At 38.1% G+C, this 23,252-nt stretch overlaps 1 protein-coding gene across 4 annotated transcripts in view; it reads left to right on the top strand.

Annotated features, from left to right (window-relative positions):
- The window catches only part of LOC123865734 (KH domain-containing, RNA-binding, signal transduction-associated protein 2-like), a 257,457-nt gene that overhangs the window by 198,047 nt on the left and 36,158 nt on the right, over nt 1-23,252 (top strand). For all 4 annotated transcript variants that reach the window (XM_045906953.1, XM_045906951.1, XM_045906954.1 and 1 more), the window contains exon 3: nt 10,872-10,969. In XM_045906953.1, the coding sequence (XP_045762909.1) occupies nt 10,872-10,969 (98 nt within the window). The remainder of the gene's footprint in view (nt 1-10,871; nt 10,970-23,252) is intronic.

The raw sequence follows: 23,252 nt of genomic DNA, 5'->3' as shown, positions 1-23,252 counted from the left end.
GAACCTCGGGTCTCACGACGGGAAGACCAGCCTTTTGACCACTGGGCTAAAACCACTTTTTTTATTTTCAAATTCAAATTCAAATTCAAATTATTTTTATTCAATTAAACTTTTACAAGTGCTTTTGAATCGTCAAAATAATCTACCACTGGTTCGGAATGCTGTTCCTACCGAGAAGAACCAGCAAGAAACTCGGCGGTTGCTCTTTTCAAATGTACAATTTACAATAATATGTCATACTGTATACAAGCAATTGCAGCGCCGTGTATTGCTGGAGCGAATCAATAAATATAAAAATAATAGGTAATAAATAACAACAAAAATTTATATATTTTTTTTAACAGTTCCTTTCAAACTGCCATTAGTAAGCTTAAACTAAGGTTACAGCTTAGAACCTCTCTTATTAAAAACCTGTTTTAATTCCTCTCCCTTTGCAATTTTTCTTCATTTCAAAAAGTGTCACTCAAATCGTACATAATATTATTGAGCTGTACTTATTCCTCTTTAATTTAAATATTTTTCAGAAACTACCTACACGGATATCCGCCCCGATCTTTCAGTGGGTTTTCATTTAAATTCATATTTTCATTATAAGTTTTACATCGCGCGAATCAGCGATGCATTCACATTTCATTTCGCTCCGAATACTCCCGTATCATCTGAAATATCTGGCCAATGTATTAAAGTCTTCATATTTCATGACACACCTACCTGTTTAAACCATATTTCCATTATTCATATTAACGTTACAAACGCTAAAGTGGGTCCGTCTGTCTGTGTGGTACCTTTCACGGTCTATCCGCTTGTTCAATTTTGACAGGCATAGTTTGCATCCCCAAGACACCCATGAACTTCTTTTATGCCAGAAAATCAAAAAAATCGGTGAGACGAGGTAGGTTACCAACAATGTGTCCAAACTTGGCTACTTGAGCGATGACATTTTGTTCGTGATCTGTCATCTATATTATCTACTAATCTTTTATTTCTTCAATAGTTACCAATCTACCATGTATGGGAAAAACCGCTAAAAATCATGTATCTAATCATTTCTAACAAATTAAATTGTATTAATAAAGGCGGCATGCTCGTTCAAGCCCTCAACCCTTTCTCAGTCCTTTAAAGAGGTCCCCGTTGACTTTTTTTCAGATTACCAAACTAACCGATACGGGATTGTCTAAACATATAAAAGGTGTCTAAACATATAAAGGAAAAGGTGCCTGACTGACTAACTGATCTGTCGATTCCACAGCTCAAACTACAGAGCGGATCGGGCTGAAAGTTGGCATGCAGATAGTTATTACGATGTAGACATCCACAAAGGAAGCTTGAAAGTTCAACCCGTAACGGGGTAAAATAGGAATTTGAAATGTGTATGGTCCACGCGGACGAAGCTGCGGGCATAAGCTAATTATATAAATAAAGGCGGCTTGCTCCCTCAAACCTCAACCCTTTCTCAGTCATAAAGAGGTCCCCGTTGACTTGTTGTCAGATTAACCAAACTGACCGATACGGGTTTGTTTGAATATAAAATTAGTTGGCGGGTAAGTTCGCCATGTTTGAACTTGGAGGCACGTACGGGCGGCGGGTAGCGGGTTAAGTTAAACTTTGGGAGGCTTTGAAGTTATATACGTCAGATTGACGCGCCGCAAAGTTATTTGCTCGTAACAAATTGATATAATGCTGTGAAGGGTTGAGATTTGAAACATGTATAGGTATGAACTCTGAAGCTTAAGGTCGAAGACTCTCGTAGTTTAATTTGAAGTTTACGTAATTCATTACGATAATAATTAATTATCTTACAAATCCTACAACTATTGACAGTCAAAATGTATCATCATCAATCATTAGATGTTCATGCGTCAATTTATTATCTAATGCACGCAAATACAAAACAACGCTGATTTTCAGCTGCAACCCTCCAAAATCAAGATCAAGAAATGATGAAGGCGGAGGTCTATGATATTTATACAAACACTTAATGCAGTTTGCTTGAATGAATAATTCTATTCCGTAGTTGTTCGTAGTATTTAATTTTCAATGTAACTAAAGTTTGAAATCCAGGTGGACTTAAAGTGCCTGCATCAGCTACTAGTTGTAACTAGTTTGTGCCAGTTAGCGCTGCTCGAAACCGAATTGTGAACTCCGACTGTTTCAACTAAACTAAACTGTACCGAACTTTTGATATCCAATCAAGTGTCATCTGTTCTCGAGTTAGCAAAAACCGGTCAAGCGCGAGTCTGACTTGCTCACGAAGGGTTCCGTATCGTCACCGTACGTAAGGGTATCGTAAAAGATAACGTACCTAACACTTCATGTGATTTATTGTCAAAATTTTTTTTTTTTTTGATGTAACCACAAAATAGCTACCTGCCTCATGATTCTAGGTCCTATAGGTTTTCTTGACAGACAACCAAGTTGTACAGAACGATAGCGTCGATCTACTCTAAATAGTGTCGACGCTTGTACTTGATTACAGCTGTCATTACAAGTGATATATGGGCCACCTAATGACGTGTAGTGTCGGGGTGAAATGGGGTGAGTGAGATCACACTTAACGTTTAGATACACCAGTTCAAGATATACGGTGATGTTGTTAATTAAACCTTTCATTAAACCTTACAGGAGATTAGTTTTAGCATGTAGACTATAGGTATTGTGTTTTAGAGCTAAAGATTGCTATACACATGATTAGCTCGGCACGGCACTAATGGCGGCATAATCAGATGTAATGCCTTCCCGACTGAATTTTGGCCATGGTGACCCAACACCACAGAGAATAGCTATTTTCACGGGAGATATTACAATACACAAACAATATCTAACACCGATGGGACGGCAACCCGACACGACCGGCACAGGACCGACGACTATAAGTGTTCTCCAAAGTACGGGGCTGAAACACTGTCAAATTCCTATGTTAGTACAAAAAATTTCTTGATAGAAAGACCCGATAGGCACTTGACTATTTTGCCCCAACGGTAATAGAAGCCAGGACACCATCATCCGCAGCAAACCAAAATTCACGTCAAATGAAGTCGAAGTGAAAATTTCATAAGCAATTTTCTACAATACAGTAATGAACACAGAGCTCATAAAAGTCAGCGTAAAACTACAAAATTCCACCATTCCACGAAAAATATATCCTTGAAGTGAGTTTATTAAATTTTCACACTCCAGAGCTTGGAACTCCTGGCATTCAGCAGGTGCATTCAAAGAGACTCATTTACTCCGGCGACCGCCACTGTTTCATCAACCAACTTCAAAAATAAGGTTACTAATATATTATAACGGTTATAGTGGATTTAGGTATTAAAAAATCTTTGGAAACTCTTTGATTTGCCGGGTTAAAAAGTAGCCTATATCACTCTCCATGTCTTTAACTATACTCATGCAAAAAAACACGTCAATTCGTGGCTTCGTTGCGACGTGATCACAAGCCAACAACAAACACACTTAACGGGAATAGTAAAGTGATTTTACAACTAAGATTCGCGGACCTTAAATTAGTACCTGCGGACCCCTGGTGGTCCGCGTACTACCAGTTGGGAAACCCTGATCTAGACTATAGCGTGTTTTCTCTGAGGCATTTAGGCGGAGATCTATAGAGCGTACTTTGACTTGGCACTGTCAAAACGAGATAGCAATATACCACTGGCATAAAGTCTCGTTTTAACTGAAACTTAAGTCTAAGCAAAGTGCGCAATAGATTTCAACCTTAGAGTAGACTTTCTTTAGAGTATATCTGCATCACAGAGTACATTGAATATACGGGTTCAAATACATTCTTAGATAGTACATGAGATCTAGAGTTCCCTCGATGCGTTTAATGTTTTAATAATAATGTTATAAAAATATAATATTATTGATATTGACTAGTGGTATACAAATTGTACCCATGATAGCTCCTATACCTTGCGCCAAAGACAAAGCAAACGGCCCCCACTCGCGGTATCGTCTGTTTGAGTTGGCAGCGCCGCACGTTTTGGTCGATCTCCCGGCTTCGAGTGCTGTTGAGCAAATTTACTTTCGCAGCGGACCTAACTTGACCCGCTCTGGAAATTCTGACTGAAACTTCTCTATTAGGGATTTGCGAACTTGGCCCGGCTCTGTGCTCTGGATTTTATGTATGTAGGACTACCAGATAGGACGCTACTTTCCAGGATTTTCGCTTCATCCATGTAAAAACCACGTCGATCCGTTGCTTTGTTGCAGTGTGTTTTTTCCTCTTTTTTAATTATCAAATATGGAATGTTTGGGAAGTCTGTTTTTGACACACCGAATTTCAAACCACTTAGGTTTAAGTACCTACCTTCTTGATGAGTCATTGAAAGACAACCCAATAAACAGTCAAAACGCTTTGGTATATTTTAAGAGTGTGGGTTGTGACTAGTGATATAAACGCAACGCTTGGAGGTTGAAGAAGGAAATTTTGTATTTTCGCGGTTGATTGCACGATTCAGTCGCCAAGCTACGCGCAGGAGCGCCGCTGGGTTTAAGTAGGTATTCCTGCCGCCTCTCGGCCGGAGGATCCCACTTACCATCCCTCTACAGCTGGCTGGCTGGCTGGCTAGCTGGCTGACTGGCTGGCTGGCTGGCTGGCTGGCTGGCTGACTGGCTGGCCGCCTGGGCTGACTTTTGGGGGGGATGCGTAAACACATTTCTCAGCGATAAAAAAAAGAAGGTTGGAGCACGCTTGCCTAGAGGATTAGTGGCAGGAAACATGGAAGCCGGAAGGACATTCCAGACCTTAGCAGGTCGTATCAGAAACTTGTCCTTTTAAAAAGAGTAACTGCCGAGTTTCTTGCAGTTCCTTGTTTTCTCAGTAGAACATGCTTTTAAACAGTGGCAGAATTGTCATAGCTGGCTATAACTAGGTCTGCTGAAAAAATGCCGTCCAAAAGTGAGAAATTATTTCATTTCGTGGGTGAAGTTAGCATTTTGACGGAGCAAATTATTTATGTTTCAAAATGCAACTTTGCTTTATCGCTGGCACACATAGTGCTATGCTACTAGAATTTTCATTTCAACCGTGCGCAATATTGCAGAATGTTTTCTGCTACACATAAAGAATAAGCAGTTGGCGCACTCAAAGAAATTTAGATATACAATTTTGATACTCCGGCCGTTTGAGCTCGACCATAGAGTTGCAAACCTCAGAGTTTAGGCGTCAAAAAAACGCCCCCGCTTATACTAGTAATGTAATCTACACTATACTTAATATTATAAAGAGGTCAATTATGTATATTTATATTATGTAAAGAAATATCTCCGGAACTAATGATCCGATTCTGATTTTTTCCACTGATAGATTGTGACACTATTCCCGATTGGAAACTACATGCCAAATCTCAACTTTTTAGACCAAGCGTCGTTTTGCTTTGCTATTCTCTGCAAGTAAGCTTCATTTTGATATGTCAGTCAATCAGTTTTTCTAAATTTTATGTTTAAATATACGAGTAGATAAGGCGATATTGCTGAAAGAAACTTGATGAGATGGAAGAAAATGTTTATAACGTTGCCATTTATTACTTTGCAAAAAACATTTTATTTTTTTGACAAAAACAATCCAAAAAATAAATAGACAGGGTAAAAGCAAATCCAGCGCCAATATATTACTGAATCATAAAAAGCAGACAGGGTGAGTCTTTTTTTGGAAATTAATGCTACTCTAGTAATATAACAACGCTCTGTCCCGAGAATTTCAGAGGCCCTTATTTGCATAGCGTCTTGAGTCTTGACGCCTCAATGGCTAAAGTGAAATATTCATCACGAATAAATTTGTAAAAAATGCAGGAGCGAACGAGTGGCTTGTTGAAGTCGACTCAAGGCAAGGTGGATTCTTGACATGATTTTTTGAAATAATTTCTAGAGCGTCCGTAACGAAGCTTGTTAAAATATAATGTTGACGTCTTTGGCTGCAAATCATTTTGAAATTAAAATTGGAATTCTAAATTCTGAAAAAAGTAGCGAAAAGCTCTAGCTTCGGGCTTATTGAGGTGCAAATATAGTGAGTTTATTCAAGCTTTATTCTCTTTGAATTGTTTAAGCGTCTACGTTCGGAGAAGTGGGTATGAGCCGTCGGTTTTAGTTAATCCGCACGAAGGGCTTTGTGTTTTTTCTGTATTACACATAGCTTGGTTGTCGGGCATCTACGTGTTTGTACTATGTTTGCCAAAACTCAACAGGATCTCTAAATAAACATTATTGTGTTCGAACAACCATCTAAGCTAGAGAAAGGTTAAAATCTTTATATATTTTGTTTTTTGCAGCTAATACAGACGATTTAAATCGAACTAAATAGTTAAAGCAGTTATTCTATAGACAAAGACCTAAACTATTCAACAACAAATGGGAAATTGGGTGAATGCTATCTCTGGAGCAATCAAAGAGGCAATTCACAATGAAACAATGATATTGTTCCCAGATACTCGTATATCTTGAACAGAATAATTTAGGGCATTTGAATACTGATCTTTCTCTTTAACCGTACCATAAACTAAATAACTGGCCACGGCTTTCCACAAGTTGTATTACCTTATTAGACTAACTAGACAATATCTATAACATCGCGGCAAGCAGAGGTTAAGATAGGAGCAATGAGGTGTAGATAAAAAAAAAATTAAACCTATGATACCCGTGGGAGATTTAGGTATTTAGTTAGTTTAAGTAATAAGTAAGATTTAACAGCAAAATGGCGCTGTCCCTCATTAACTTGCAAATTTTTACTATACTGGTTTAAGATTTCTTGTACTATGGTGCGGAGTAGAACTCGCACTTGACCGTTTTATTTTACATTTAAGGGGCAATTTTGCGATTTTTGTCAAATAACTTTTGTTTGAGGAATACATTTGAGATTTTGACAGCTGTTCTTTTATAGAAAATCTGTCCAAACGTAAAATTATTTTCCTCAGGTAAAAGTTATTCTAAGTATACGATTGAAAAATCAGCCCAAAATCAGTTAGGGAAGATAAATTATAATAAACAATTTCGCCAAGAATTGGGACTAACCCGCAGTCGTGCCCGAAGATTATAAATTATTCTGTTTTCGAATATTTGATTCCGTACATTGCCAATAGGTATCGCATCCATTGTCTCTTTGTAGGCTTCGAAGATAAGATTTACCCAATTTCGTACGTGTAGTGTATCGTTAAATAGTTTATAACTCAATTTCGATTCAGTGTATGTACCTACCTGTTAAAGGGTATAACCTAACCTATATTGTAGAGAGCCTTGCCGTGATTGCCTATAGTGGTTAAGAGGGGATGGCCACGACTAAGTATCTGGCAATGCATGACGTAATTTCTAATACTATTCCGAAGAAAATATTAAAAAAATTAGGCTTTATACTTTGGTATAAGCTTTTTTTACGCCTTTAGTAGGTAACTACTGTTATTATAGCCTACTGTTGTCTCCCAAAGCCTCCATGGCTTTGGGAGACAACAGTAGGCTCCAAACTTCATAGTCACTGATCGTTCCTCCCTGTGTTGGGGTACGCAAAGAAACTTTCAGCTTTTATAAAATAACGAAGGTCTGGCTCACGCTGGCTCTCTCTCCTAACCACTATAAGTACATTAATGTATATACTTGCACCACCTACCTCTAATATCTATAGCTATGTCCTTTGCACCATTTTGGTTGTCTGGAAGTGATCGCTAGGTAGCGCTAAGGCCGCCAAATTGTACTACCTACCTGCCTATATTTTGTTGTGCTTTGTATGTGTTTTTCTGAACTATATATTTTCTGTATATTTTGTGGTATACGATAAAAGTATATTCATTCGTTCATTTGGACAATCTACCTTGTCTATATTATTACATAGGCACTATTTTTTTAAAAGAATATTAGCCATTTTTAATCATGACTAACCCTTTCCCCTCCAACTAAGCGTTAAGCTTGTGCTAGGAGTGGGTAAGACAATAGTGGTGGTGGGGTTTGACCCGCCGACCTTTCGAAAGTCAGTCCGCTCCTATAACCGTTGAGCTATTGAGACTTAAACTATAACTAAGAACAATAAGCCATTTTGTATGATAAGACGCTTATTTCAAAGGGACAACTACATTCAGGGTAGTACGAAGATCCTAAACAAATAACACCCTAAAACAACTAGATTGTAACTGCCCAACTTGGATGTTAGGAACGCTTATGCTAACGAACATAGCATTTAACCACATGGGGGTAGATTGCTGATAGCTAATGACCCGAAAGCCAGATGGAGCGTGCTTTTAAGCATCCACACATATACCAGCATATCGATGATAGAAATGTTGAATACAAGATGAAGTTAAACAGCACTAAAACCACATCCGCGAACTTCTGATAGATAGCGATAGATATAACAAAATTTTCAATAAAATAAAATAAAATTGTTTTTCCGTCTCTTGGTGTATTTTAATATCGTACTATATTTATTTTTATGAATTCAGAATTGTTCTCTCTTTCATTTCATATCACAATCGATACAATAGAAAAACATTTGGATACCCCACTTTTTTGGATGTAACATCCGTCAAGTCGATTTTTTCGTATAAAATGTAGCCTATGTCACTCAGACCATAATAATCTCATTCATCAAAATTGGCTCAGTAGTTTAGGCGCTACGGAGGAATAATAGACTATAAATTACAGTCCTACATCTATAGTAATATTATGAAGAGGTAAAATTTGTAAGTTTGTTTGCAGGAGGTAATCTCTGAAACTACTGAAGCGATTTTGAATTTTTTTTTACCAGTGAAAAGCTTCATTATTCCTGAGTAATATCGGCAATATTTTATTTTCGACAAAAAATAGAGATCCTTACGGAAATTGCAATAGTCCCGTACTAAGCCGAGGCGGGTCGCTAGTACCAAATATTTTATCAAGCGGTCTACGCTAAAGACATATGGGTTTAGTAAACGACTGCCGAACACAGTTGGAGTCAGAAGTTGGCATGAAGTTGGCATATCTATAGATGCTATTATGCGGGTTGATTACTGATAGCTAGTGATCTGAGGACGAGGTAGAGCGTGATATTGAAGAGGTAATGGTCATTTATGGTGTGAAATGGCCCGCAAGAGTGTCTAATGAGAAATTCTATTCTTGCGTTTAACACGTTGAAAGGTTATCACTTTGCGATAATCGCAATAGCTGTCAACATTGTCATCATCATTTCAACTCTTCGCCCCGTCATTACTGAGAACGGGTCACTCTCAAAATGAGAAGGGTTTTAGACCCTAGTCAAGAAGACGATGGTCAAGTGTAGATTCGCAGACTTCACACAGACAGTTAGAATACTGGCAGAACATTGTCGATAAGTCGCTGGCATCCTCTAGCATGGTGTGAAATGAGATCAAATCACATCACACTATCACACTAGTCACACTAGTCACACTAGTATTATAAAGGCGAAAGTTTGTATGTGTGTGTGTGTGTGTGTGTGTGTATGTTTGTTACTCTTTCACGCAATAACTACTGAATGGATTTGGCTGAAATTTGGAATGGAGATAGATAATATCCTGGATTACGACATAGGCTACTTTTTATCCCAGAAAATCAAAGAGTTCCTACGAGATTAAAAAAACCGTAATCCACGCGGGCGAAGCCGCGGGCATCTTCTAGTATGAAATAAGATTTCGTGACTACTCATCAAATAAACTACTTAATGTTACTTTATAATAATGTAATGTTGTTAAATTTTATCAACGCATGAGCACATTAAAATCATAAATCTACTCGACTAATGAGATCAATGTCATAATTCACTCTAATAATATGAACTCTATGAACTAAGTAATTAATTCATTAGTCATTACTCAAGTTATGAGTAGGTTACGTAAACAAGAGCGAAAACGCTTGAATAATTCATAGAACACTCACGATCACGACTCCTATATTTCAGATTTGACGGCGATCGAGCAAATCGCTAAAAAAATATGAAAAATAATACAAGCCAAAGGTCGCAGTGGGCGGGAAAAATGACAGCTGTCAGACGCGGATTAAATATGGCGTTTGTGAAAATCCGTAAAAATCGCGCGTTTAGAAATTTGTCCGGATTTCTATAGGTTATTTTGATTTAAATTGTTTTTTTTTCTGCATCGGATGGCGTTAAAAAGTGTGTGGGCAGTCATGATGCATTAGAATGGTTTAATTGAGGAACAACCCATATGTTTTGGCCGCCATATATTTTAAGAGGGCTCTCTCCGTCACTCGTTTCCACTCGTTTCATATAATCGTAGTTCCAATTTCATTTGAATATCAAGTAACCAAAGTCCATGAAATTTTGCACATATATTTTAGAAACTAATATCTATGTCTGTGGTTTTCCAGATTTCTGTTAAAATATTCGGTTTCAAAGTTACGCGGTCTTAAAATTTTCATACAAATCTTTGAGCCCCTGTAATTTTAAAACTACATATTTTTATAAAAATCTAAAACACCACGGACACAGATATTAGTTTCTAGAATATGTCTGCAAAATTTCATGGACTGGACATGGGTTGCTTAACATTCAAATGAAATTGGAACTACGATTGTATGAAACGAGTGGAAACGAGTGACGGAGAGAGCCCTGTTAAACCACGCTCGAAGATGTCAACAGGCGCGTAAGCGTCAATCGCCACGATGATATCTGTCTAGTGTTAGCAGCGATGTTAGATCTTTGAAAAGAGCAATCGCCGAGTTTCTTGCTGGTTCTTCTCGATAGGGAAAGGCTTTCCGAATCAGTGGTAGATGCTCTTGACGATTCAAAAGAACTTGTAAAAGTCTAATTGAATAAAAATATTTTTAATTTTGAATTTTATGATGTTCAAAGTGCAGCCCTTTCCACCGAGTAACAATCTTGTTCCACCTTTCGTTCGTACCGAACAAGGATAATTTTTTTCGTCTATTGTCTACAGGTGAATGGCGCGGTGAGAGGAGGATGCTGGACATCACACGAGACAAGCCTGTCAAGGTGTGCGTGCGAGTCGTAGTACCTGTTAGAGATCATCCAAAGGTGAGCTATGCTTAGGTATTTAGTCACCGTGTTGTATTCATACCTATTCATGCGATTTTTAACCCTCGTACCAAAAAGAGGGGTGTTATAAGTTTGCCGTGTGTATCTGCGTATTTGTCTGTGGCATCGTAGCTCCTAAACTAATGAACCGATTTTAATTTAGTTTTTTTTTGTTTGAAAGGTGGCTTGGTCGAGAGTGTTCTTAGATACAATCCAAGAAAATCGGTTCAGCCGTTTAAAAGTTATCAGCTCTTTTCTAGTTACCTTCACTTGTCGGGGGTGTTATAAATTTTTAATTTACACTTGTCCTACTGTGGTTGACTATGTCACGTTGAGTCGTTCATTATAATGACAGAGGTATAGTGCGCTAGTAGGTTGAGATGGCAACCGGGGTGGGGACAGACAGCTCACGCGCTAACCCGCTGCGGGTGAGTGCGAGTGACGTGCCGGTGTGCGGGACATCCCCCCGGCTCATATCCCGACATAGCCATCTCAACCTGTCGCGTACTATACCTACAACCTAGTGTAGGGAACCAATGGTAAATCGCTCTAAATCCTCTTGGCAATCCACACCAATAATATAAATGCGAAAGTGTGTCCGTCTGTCACCTTTTCGCGGCCAACCCATACATTTGAATCAGAAATAGCTTGCATCCCGGAGATGCATTTATTTGTTTGCTGGCTTATTGGTTTGTATTTCAATCACGTCGCAACGGGGCAACGGATAGACGTACGAATACACTTGTGGTTATAGTTAAAGACCTGGAAAGTGACATGGCTATGTTTTATTTCGAAAAATTAAAGAGATTTTTAATAACTAAAATATTACCGCGGGGTCATTAGCAGGTTAGTAAAGTGTAGTAAGATATAGTACTTATATTTTATTGATAAAATAATTTTCCAGCTCTTTGTTAACGAACAGCGCCTCTGGAGTCTGGACCCTAGCAGACATAAGCTATGCACTTTATAGCTTTGCTGCAAATAGAAAAGTTAACGCCACCTAAAGCGAACAATTTAATTTAATGAAAAACTTGCACTTGGAGCTCTGTTATTTTATTCTAACTTTATTTCCAAAGCGTCGTCGTTTTTATTTTTATCTTTAGTTCGTTAAGTGTAAAATGTTTTTTGAAAGCGTTAAATAATTTAATGTAAGTACTTATAGAAATACTAATCCAAACAATAATAGAATAGAATAGAATAGCTTAATATTTTTTAATTAAATTAGCTTTTTAACCTCCAACCCAAAAAAGAGGGGTGTTATTAGTTTGACGTGTGTATCTGTGTATCTGTGTACCTGTCTGTGGCATCGTAGCTCCCAAACTTATGAACCGATTTTAATTTCTTTGTTATAATCCAAGAAAATCGGTTCAGCCGTTTGAAAGTTATCTAGTTATTATATTACCGTAACCTTCACTTGACGGGGTTGTTATAAATTTTTAATTTATATTTGTACACTATTAAATCGTCAAAAGTGAATGGGTATATCGCTGGTTCCAGTATGATGAATTATGGAAATCGTAAAGGGGTATAAGTTTAATAAAACTGCCTATATATAAACATCCCTTCGAATTAGCCCGCTTCCATCTTAGACTGCATCACAACTTGACTAACATTGGCTATCAACTTATAAGCAAAAATAAGTTGCAGTTGTTTATATTATCTAATGAGTACATTCAATCGTGCAATTCAGTGCGCAAATAGCGTAGGTTTGAATATTAGAAATTAATTAAGAAAACTTTAAACTTTGTACTCCTACCTTCTCCAATACAGGTATTTCCTATTGCAGAAGGAAGGAATCTCAATCTTGCTATGTAACCCATGTATGTATAAGTATCAATAAATTATTATTATTATTATTTTATTATATATAGGTAGGATATTTAGGTTTAGACTGAGATTAGCTTCTGAATACATTTTTATACTTTTAAAAATGGCCCATAACTGACGGTAGTAAGCGTAATAGTTTTCGCAGCTCAGACGCATTACACGTGAAAAGTTGCCAAAAATCTCATTCGCCATGTTCGGCACGGGTCATCACGTTTCGATCGCATTTGTCTGCGACTCGCTGAAAAATGACGGGCATTTACCCTGGACACGTTAGGTTGGGTGTACACTTCGCTCACAAATTATTGTTTTTTGTTTTTTATTTATTTGTCCCAGAAAGTTGTGACAATGAAGAGAAAAAGAAAAAAAAGTGGTCAGGGAAGCACTCATCTCTAAAAAAGATATCTACCTAGATATATATTTTTGTTTAAAAATCATTAAAAAGGTATACTTAAGGCTGAAGTCTTATAATTACAGTAGCTTATGCCCGCGACTTCCTCCGCTTGGACTACACAAATTTCAAACCCCTATTTGACTCCATCAGGCATCTGCATGCCAAATTTCAGTTCGATCCGTCCAGTAGTTTGAGCTGTGCTTTGATATATCAGTCATCAGTCAGCTTTTCCTTTTATGTAATTATTTAGATGATACTGGCAATTGCGTCTGCGTGGACATTTTACATCATATACATACCTACTTGTACAACAAGTTTAGTAGCAATTTTTCCTTGATTTGGATTTTACATTACTCGGTAAAAATACACAGTAACACAACACAAAAACACCTCGCTCTGAGGACTTTAACCAATTTCTATGATTTTTAATATCAGGGATTTTGTAAGGTTGTAAAATATATTCAACTAACCCAGTGTGACCCAGACTTTAGCTTGGTTACAACCACGCGTTATCCCATCTAATGTTCAATTTCACCTTTATTCTTTAGCTAAATTGCCCATGACCCTTCTATATCCTAGATATTGTTATAGTATAACATTTTCATTGTTCAACTCGGCTCCAAAGCTTGCTTCAGTGGACTTAACAGGGCTCTCTCCGTCACTTACTCCATACAATCGTAGCCAATTTCATTTGAATACTAAGCAACCAAAGGCCATGAAATTTTACAGACATATTCTAAAAACTAATATCTGTGCCTGTGGTGTTTTAGATTTTTCTAAAAATATGTAGTTTTAAAATTACGGGGGCTCAAAGATTTGTATGTGAGAGAGTATTTTTAAGACCGCGTAACTTTGAAACCGAATATTTTAACGGAAATCTGGAAAACCACAGGCATAGATGTTAGTTTCCGGAACGTTTCTACAAAATTCCATTGAGTATGATTGGTTAGTATTACAATGAGAGACGAACTACGTTTGTATGGATCGAGTGACGGAGAGACCCCTCTTAATGGAAAATGAAGTTGGATTTACTTCAATGTTCGTACTCATAAACTGCAATGTACGTAAAACTTTTTAGGTGTTTTATAATTTTTTGGAGAGAAATTATTATCTATCAACCTAAGCCGACCCGTAAGCTAAGTAGCCCACTCAATCAAACATATGAATAAATGAGTGAATACAACACCTAGCGAATCGTTTTTTCGTGCTTCGTTTCGTTTCTCATGCTTACTCACGTGTTAATGTTATTAGCCTCGATAGCTCAACGGTTAAAGGAGCGGAATGAAATCCGAAAGGTTGCCGGTTCAATCCCGTTGCACCTACCTACCTGTCTACGTAACTACCTACCTACCTATTGTCGTGCCTACAACAACAGGCACATGCTTTACGCTTAGGTAGAGAGTAAAGGCGAATATTAGTAAGCATAATAAACTTGGCTCATATTCTTTTTTTTTTATGTGGTAGTTAATTAATTAAAAACGTAAATAGTTAATAAACTACTTAACTCCATGTATCGTAGCACAAACTCTTTAACACATAGTATATACTACTATTGCCAAAGAAAATAAACGCGCGTTGATTTCGCCTGAAGTTCCTTTGAAGAATAATATACCTTGATCTAAATAAATTCTGTTTGGACGTGTGAAGAAAGATTGGACGTGTGATGAAATATGAGGCGTTTGGACCCTTCTCCCCGTTGATTTATGGGTTTATTACATTAGTGAGAACACAAGTCTTATACAAACACCTAACGTATGGATCCCAAAGATATCCACATTAATATCATGAATGCGAAAGTGTGTCTGTCTGTGTGCCTATAGGCTGTAAGTACAGAACAAAAAGCTCAAAGTATAGAGGTAGTATTAAACTAGCGTGTGCCCACGACTTCATCGACGTGGACTACACAAACTTCATTACAGAATTTTTTACCCCTTTAGGGATTTATTTTTCAAAATTCCTGTCTTTGCGAATGTCTACGCCATAAAAGCTATCTGCATGCTAAATTTCAGCCCGATCCGTCCAGTAATTTATGCTGTGCGTTAGTTGATCAGCCAGTCAATCAGTCAGCTTTCCTTTTATATTTACCTACAGATATCAATCGCTATTCGTAGATCAAATTTTTTTCATTATTTTAGTTTGGCTATGGTGATATACTTTTGTTAACTAAAGCTACGAAGGCTACAGATACTAAATTCCTGGTCAGAGAAACCCACTACAAACTTCACTCGGTATTCTTTACAAGTTTCAATCCTTAGCCGGAGAAATCAAAGGCTCGATTCAAAGTGTAAATCCGTAGTAAATTCAAGAGTTTATACCACTCGAATTTCTCGCGTAAGAAAAGACTCTTTTAAAAGGCAACGCCTTACAGAACCTTGTCACGAGGCCCCTTTACCGGCGTCTAGTACCTACACGTTTCTCGACAATTTAATACTGGAACTAACAATACAGTGCAAAACTACGAAATCAAGCGTGCTTCAACATGAGCGCGCTTCTGAGAATACGAAGAATACAGACCTCTTTGAACGCCGAGATGTACACACAGACATACTTATCTCGGTACGACTTTGCTAAAAGCTTTTCTTATACAGTCACTTAAATTATGCTGAAAATTTGCAAGCGGAGTGGTATCAAGATACACCTGCATCTGGTCTCTGCACTTATGCTGAATTCTTAAACAACGATATAGAATAATATCCCACTGTTAAGAATCCTCTTGTTTTAAGTAGGTAAAACGGAATGATGAGTCGTAACATACCTAGGTGTTTATTCACCCATCGTCATGCCACAAGACGCATGTTCAATCAATTCAAATCCACTTCCAAAATCCAAACATTAATTACGATAAATACGAAAGTGTCTGTCTGTTACGTTTTCATGGCCGATCCGCTTAACCGATAAAGATTAAATTTTGTACAGTGTTAGCTAACATCCTAGGGACAGGAATTTTATTGTTCCGAAAAATCAAAGAGTTTCCTTGGGATTCTTAAAAACCTAAATCTTTAGTACAGAGATAACTTGCATCACGGGTATCAATATTGGCTACTTTTATCGCGGAAAATCAAAGAATTCCATATCCGTGAGTACTTACGCGGTCATAAATGAGGAAATCCGTAGAAGAACTAGAGTAACGGACATATCCCAACGGGTTGCGAAGTGGCAACGGCCAGAACACATAGTTTGAAGATAGGCGTTAGAGTCCCAGGGTGCTGAAACAGTGCCCTTGCACTGGAAAACGCAGTGTTGGAAGATAGGTGGGCGGACAATATCAAATGCTCTCAGCAAATTTTGTTTATTTCTTTATTTATTTGTGTTGGCTGTGAAAAGGAATGTGCGTAGATTTACTCTGAAGAATGCTTCATAGATTGTGGCTTGACTGGTAAAGATTGATTGACTATGACGATGGGGTATAAAAATATCTATAGCACTATATCTATATCAGAAAAGTCTGCACAGTTAATTTATAGTAAGAATTTACACCCAGCGAGCGATGGACAGAGCTATGCTTGGAGATCCGTAGGAGAACCAGAGTAACCGGCATAGCTTAGCCGGTTGTGAAGCTGAAGAGGCAATTGTGGCTCCAAGGTGCTAGAAAGGGGACCTCGCACGGGAAAGCTCAGCGTTGGAAGACCCTCTAACTAGGAGGACAGACGACATCAAATGAGCCACAGGGAGCTGCTGGATTCAGGCGGCGCAAGACCGTAGCGTATGAAAGTCCCTAAAAGAGATCTATTGTTGAGCAGTGGGCGTCTACTGGTTGATGATAATGATGGAATTAAAATATTAAGACCATTACAAAGTTTTTCATCAATTCAGAAATTACCTACATAAAATAGAGAATGATTATAAAGTTGCATCGGAACATCAGGGTTCAATGAAAGCTCGTCACGTCTCGATATAATGTCGTCTGCACAAAGAGCAAGGCTAACATTGGCGATCGCGATCGAGTGGTGAGTGGCCCAAGTGAAGGCATACAGCGGTTATATCACGAGGTACCTACATAAAATAGAGAATCATAATAAAGTAGTATCGGAACATTAGGGTTCAATGAAAGCTCGTCACGTCTCGATATAATGTCGTCTGCACAAAGAGCAAGGCTAACATTGGCGATCGCGATCGAGTGCCCCAAGTGAAGGCATACAGCGGTTATATCACGAGGTACCTACATAAAATAGAGAATGATAATAAAGTTGCATCGGAACATCAGGGTTCAATGAAAGCTCGTCACATCTCGATATAATGTCGTGCTCTCTGTGCAGAGCAAGGCTAACATTGGCGATTGCGATCGAGTGATGAGTGGCCCAAGTGAAGGGATATAGGGTTTATGTGTGTGCTTAAGAACGCAAGAAGACGATGAATGGGAGAGACAAAGACTCACACCCTAAAAACAGCTGCCTTCCTGATGCAATGCTTCGTGTAATACCGGGAAGCCGTGAGCGCAGATATCGAAAAGTAGAGGAGGTGTTCGTAGGTCACTGCGCAATACCTGTGGAGTCGGGCATGACGGTATCCATGAGGACTTTCCTCCTCCAAATGTGTGCTTTGTGAGGATATGTTTACCATCGTGAAGGGTGTAATCGGTTCTACACATTCCCTCAAACTTCACTTAATTGAACAAGTGGTGTTCCGGTAAAACTGCCTAAATACTCCATATTGCTTTACCTTCCTGACAGTAACTAACAGCATTCCTTAGTGCAATAAGTTAGGTATTGTTTTTTTAAATTTACAATAGCTGCAATTTTACGCAAACCGCCATCTTATTAATGGTTTAAACCTTCTCTCGAAATAAGTTCTAGATGATATCTCCAATTACTTTCAAGTTTTAAGTAGACCTAGAATGGCTTAGTTTTTGCTCCAATTGCGAGCTCAACGGCTTAATATGTCAACCTTTTAGGGGGGAGGGTTTCTTCCAACGCTGAGTTTTCTAGTGCGAGGTCACCATTCCAGCACCTTGGGACCCCACCGTTCGTCGATTTTTCGAACTATGTGCCCTTTGCCACTTCAGCTTCGCAAACTGTTGAGCTATCTGGATTACTCTGATTCTCTCTGCTGCTTATAAATTGCGCCACACTTAGTGCGTGCTGGCATAGAAAGGTTCTCTAAAGTAGGTACCTCCATAGTTAGTTTGCTATCCACTAAGGAGCAGCTGATTAAAGGTTATATTATATCTATAAAAGGTTATCGAAGTACAATGTAATACTTACCTACTGTAAGTTTTTATTCATACGTCTCTGACATTACTAATAGAAAGAACCTGTGAGAGCCAGTCCTTCGTTATTTTATAAAAGCTGAAAGTATCCCTACGCATTGTCCCCAACAAAGGTAAGAAGCGATCAGCGACTATGAAGTTTGGATCATAGCGGCTTTGACAGATAACAGGTAACAAAGACGTATAAAATCATTCGTCAAAGTATAAAGTCTAATTTTTTTTATATTTTCTTCGAAATAGTATTAGAAATCACGTCATCACACCACCAGACAGTATCGTGGCCACCTCCTGCTAGACACATGACTTATAACTGTATTTATGTGTCATCATCATCATCATTGTCAACCGATAGATGTCCTCCACAGCTGAACCTGTCTCTCGTAGGGACTTCCACACGCCACGGTCTTGCGCCGCCTGAATCCAGCGGCTCCCTGCGACTCATTTGATGTCGTCTGTCCACCTAGTGGGAGGGTCTTCCAAAGCTGAGCTTTCCGGTACGAGGTCCCCATTCTAGCGCCTTGAAACCACAATTGCCACACACCACACAGCTTCACAACCCGCTAAGCTATGCCGGTTACTCTGGTTCTCCTACGGATCCCCAAGCATAGCTCTTTCCATCGCCCGCTGAGTGTGTATTAGGTACTATAAATTAACTGTGCTGACTTTTCTGTAAACTATAAATTAAATGGATACTATAGATATTTTTATACCTAATAGTTATAACCAATTAATCTTAACCAGTCAAACCACAATCTATGAAGCATTCTTCAGAGTAAATCTACGCACATTCCTTTTCACAGCCAACGCAAATAAATAAAGAAATAAACAAAATTTGCTGAGAGCAAACAGTCTAGGGTTGCCTAATGCTTATGTACGAGTTTATGAACGCTTTTTATTGGATAAATCAAGTACGACAATATTGCAACAGTGGTGATCCTGTTTCATCTTTGTGCATCTTTAACTGAAAGAAAATTTCTCTTGCTATTTACATCAAAGATAGACTTAAAGCCATATTAACTTGCTAGGATCTTGGATTTAATCTAATCGAAACACTAAAATAATATTAATATTTTTTTTATCTTTGTCAATCAATCCAAAGTATGTATATTGTATATAATCTAAGGCAAATTGTATTTACCTTTATTACTTTTCATAACACCCTTGCAATTTCATCCCAATAAATCAAGCTGAAACATAAGGGGACTACCCTAGTGTTTGTTTTCACAGCCAATGTATATTTCACACACCTGAACCAATAAGTATAAAGATCGTCGCCAAACAAAACTTAGGGTATTCCTCAAACACAATTCTTGGACTCTGTCCAAATAGGGCAGGGAGAAGACACACTTATTCGCAAGAAATAGCATTGTTTTTTCTACTTGTAGATTATTTCATTTTCAATGCTAATGAACATAAAGTTTTTTTAAATATCACACAGACACACACAAAGCACATAGTGACACTAGTTCCAAATTTATATTTCAGGCAACTTCTACACATAATACACAGTCACACACACCTAAATATCACATAAATCGACTTATAATAGCATGTAATATAGGTTATGTAAAGTAAAAAGCTAATGCTATCCAATTTCATCTTGGTGGAAGAAGCCCACTATAAATTCAACGGATATTTTCTATTTTAAATACCGAGAGCAAGATCCAAAAAAATCAAATATATTATTAACTAGCTGACGCCCGCGACTTCGTCCGCGTGGATTTAGGTTTTTCGAAATCCCGTGGGAACTCTTTGGTTTTCCGGGATGAAAAGTAGCCTATGTGCTAATCCAGGATATTATCTATCTCCTTTCCGAATTTCAGCCAAATCCGTCCAGTAGTTTTTGCGTGAAGGAGTAACAAACATACACACACACATACAAACCTTCGCCTTTATAATATTAGTGTGATTGAGACTTGCGTATTCGTATAAGTTTTCCCCCAACACTACAGTCAACTAGGTCGTTTGACAGGTGACGAAGAAACTCACTTTGTATTCTGCTCATATATCTTGCATTACTTCTACGGAATTGAGTTTGTGAGGAACCTAACTTTGTTTTCCACTTGGCTAGAACTGATATTTGAACTGTGAATTTTATAGTACGGACGTCGGTCAGCTTTTGTCGAAAGGTTTAGCTTTTGTTACTTTTTCAGAACATTTTCTTGCTTTTTCCAAGGCTCCGTAGCCGAAGGGCTACGGTATTATTAAGCCTTCGCTGTCCGTCCGTCCGTCTGTCTGTCAGCAGGCTGTATCTCATGAACCGTAATAGGTAGAGAGTTGAAATTTTCATAGTGTATTTTTATTGGATTTATAAAAACAAAAAAAAATAAAAAATTCAAAATGGCTGCCATTAAAAGGTAATGAATGAATGAATATATTTTTATTGTACACCACAAAATTAGTACAGAAAAAACATACAAAGCACAACAAAGTACGGGCAGATAGGTACAATTTGCCGGCTGTAAGTGTTTATTTCTTGTACGATGCCACGGAACCCTTCATGTGCGAATCCGATTCGCACTTGGCCGTTTTTTTAGAAGCTTATATTCATGGCATGCATTGCAATGCGACTTGAGTGTCTCTTATTTTATGCTTATGGTATTACTAGGTGATGCTCACAACTTCTTTCGCGTGGATTTTGGTTTTTAAAAATCCCGTAGGAACTCTTTGCTTTTCCAGAATACAAAGTAGCCTGCGTCACTCTGCAGGTCTCTATAGTCTATACTAATGCAAAAATCGTTACGTCGATCGTTGCTCCGCTGCGACAACCAACAAACAAACAAACACACTTTTGCATAATTATAATATTGCATGCGAATAGGGGTTTCAAAATTTCAACAATGGGTGAAAAATCTCCCTAAGTTCACTTATCCCATCGTTATCTGAGTGAAGCAATGCCTGACACATTTTTTAACGTTAAATCTTCGACGTGTAACAAATTGGCTCTCAGAAGCCCTATCCTTAACAATCGGCGTTTTTCTTTGCCCTAATACATCTTTATGACAAAAAATACGGTCAGAAATTCGAGACGGTTACGCTCATCTGACTGTACAGTCATCTATTTATCGCTCAGCATAGATTGGGGACTCAGCGGGCGACCGAGAGAGCTATGCTTGGAGTTACTCTACGTGACAAAACAGAAATGAAGAGATCTATTGAAGAACCAGAGTAGCCGACAAAGCTCAACGAGTAGCGAAGCTGAAGTGGCAAAGGGTAGGGCACATAGTTCGAAAAACCGATAGCCTTGGGGTCCTAAGGTGCTAGAATTGTGACCTTGCACCCGGAAAGCGCAGCGTTGGAAGACTCCCCATTAAGTGGACAGGCGACATCAAAAGAGTCGCAGGGAGCCCCTGGATTCTCTGTCTGGAGATCTCTTGTAGGCACTTCCAGTTTCCACACGCCTCGTATATCGACACGTATGTTTCCACTTTCTATATTGATTTACGATTAAGGCGGCGTGCACACAACTCACCGCATGAATTTCAACGACGGCTTTAGACCGGGGAATATGGAATCTGACTGGATAAACATATTTCGCGATACTACGTTATATCAATATTTGAGAGGATTTCATTTCTTTTCATTGAATATTCCAGTTTTTTCGTTATGAAGATTTACTCGATTTAAATTTAAAAGAACAAATTTCTCTCTGTGAGTCGTATTTCTCATTGCTGAGAGTTGTAATCCCTTTTTATTAATCAATTCATTCATTCACTCATTCATTAAATGGTAGGGATTTTTACGACTCTATTAAAAGTGCTCTCCAAACAAATGTAGCTTGGCTCAATTTAATTTAGGTTGATTGGTTTGTATTCAATTAATACCTACCAACCAATCAACTAAAAGAAATTATAAATGTCGGTCTATGTGTAAAGTAGAAGATAAGGATTTAAAACAAAACAAGTATTCAGCATACAAAAACAAGTAGGTAATCTAATAACGCCTCTAATGACGCCTTCCATTAATCAATAATGACAAGGGTTTTCGCAAAATAAAAATGCGTTGAGCTCAACATACGTCCGCACCTTTTATACCTACTCTGAAAAATAAAGCATCATCCAAACCTGCGATCAAAGGAACTGCGAAGTAGAAACGTCAGCCGTAAGGCGGTCGCCTCCCATGATACAGTACGTCACCATTAAGCGGAATTTACATTAATTTTTCGTAATGCATGCATTACGAAATTAGACGTTTACAAATGCAATTCATAATGAAATTAATGTTGTGAAACTAATTTCGTGCCACTAATTGTAATGTGAATTCCGCTTTACCTGCACGTACAGAGTATTATAGACTTGTGTCGTGGACGCTCACACAACGCGTCCCGCATCCCGCAGTCATGACGCACAGGTGTGACCGTACCCTAAAAGTAAAATTGAACCCATAGAAACAGAACATCAAAAACATTACATTGCTCAGATTTTCCTTTGATAGTGTTTATAATAAGAAAATGCAAAATACATATTAAAGAAAATGTTAAGCGTTCGGGACCTTCTTTCAAGTTTCAATTTCCAAATAGGTCGCTAATTAACCTTTCGCGTTTAATTGAGCGGTTAATTGCGGAATATCAATTAACATGAGCTACTGAATGCTTTGATCAGAATTTCAGGCCATTTACTTCGTTTGGCTGGCATTGTCTTAAGATTACTTAACCGTTAAGGTAATATTACCGTTAATAAAAGGTGGTTTAATTTAGTAGACTTGTTCTGAATTAAATCTCTTTTATAAAATCTCTCTAGTATGATTGCATTATTTTGTAAGGTTTAGTGATAGAATGAATGAATTAACGTCAAAAAAGCATTTTCTTGGTAAAATATTTCTTGGTTTTAGTACTTTCACCTTGAGTGGATCCTTAACCT

This window comes from Maniola jurtina, chromosome 5, assembly GCF_905333055.1.
Source record: "Maniola jurtina chromosome 5, ilManJurt1.1, whole genome shotgun sequence".
NCBI classification, from domain to species: Eukaryota; Metazoa; Arthropoda; class Insecta; order Lepidoptera; family Nymphalidae; genus Maniola; species Maniola jurtina.
The sequence above is the reverse complement of the archived record's forward strand: the minus strand, read 5'-3'. Positions and strand labels throughout refer to the sequence as shown.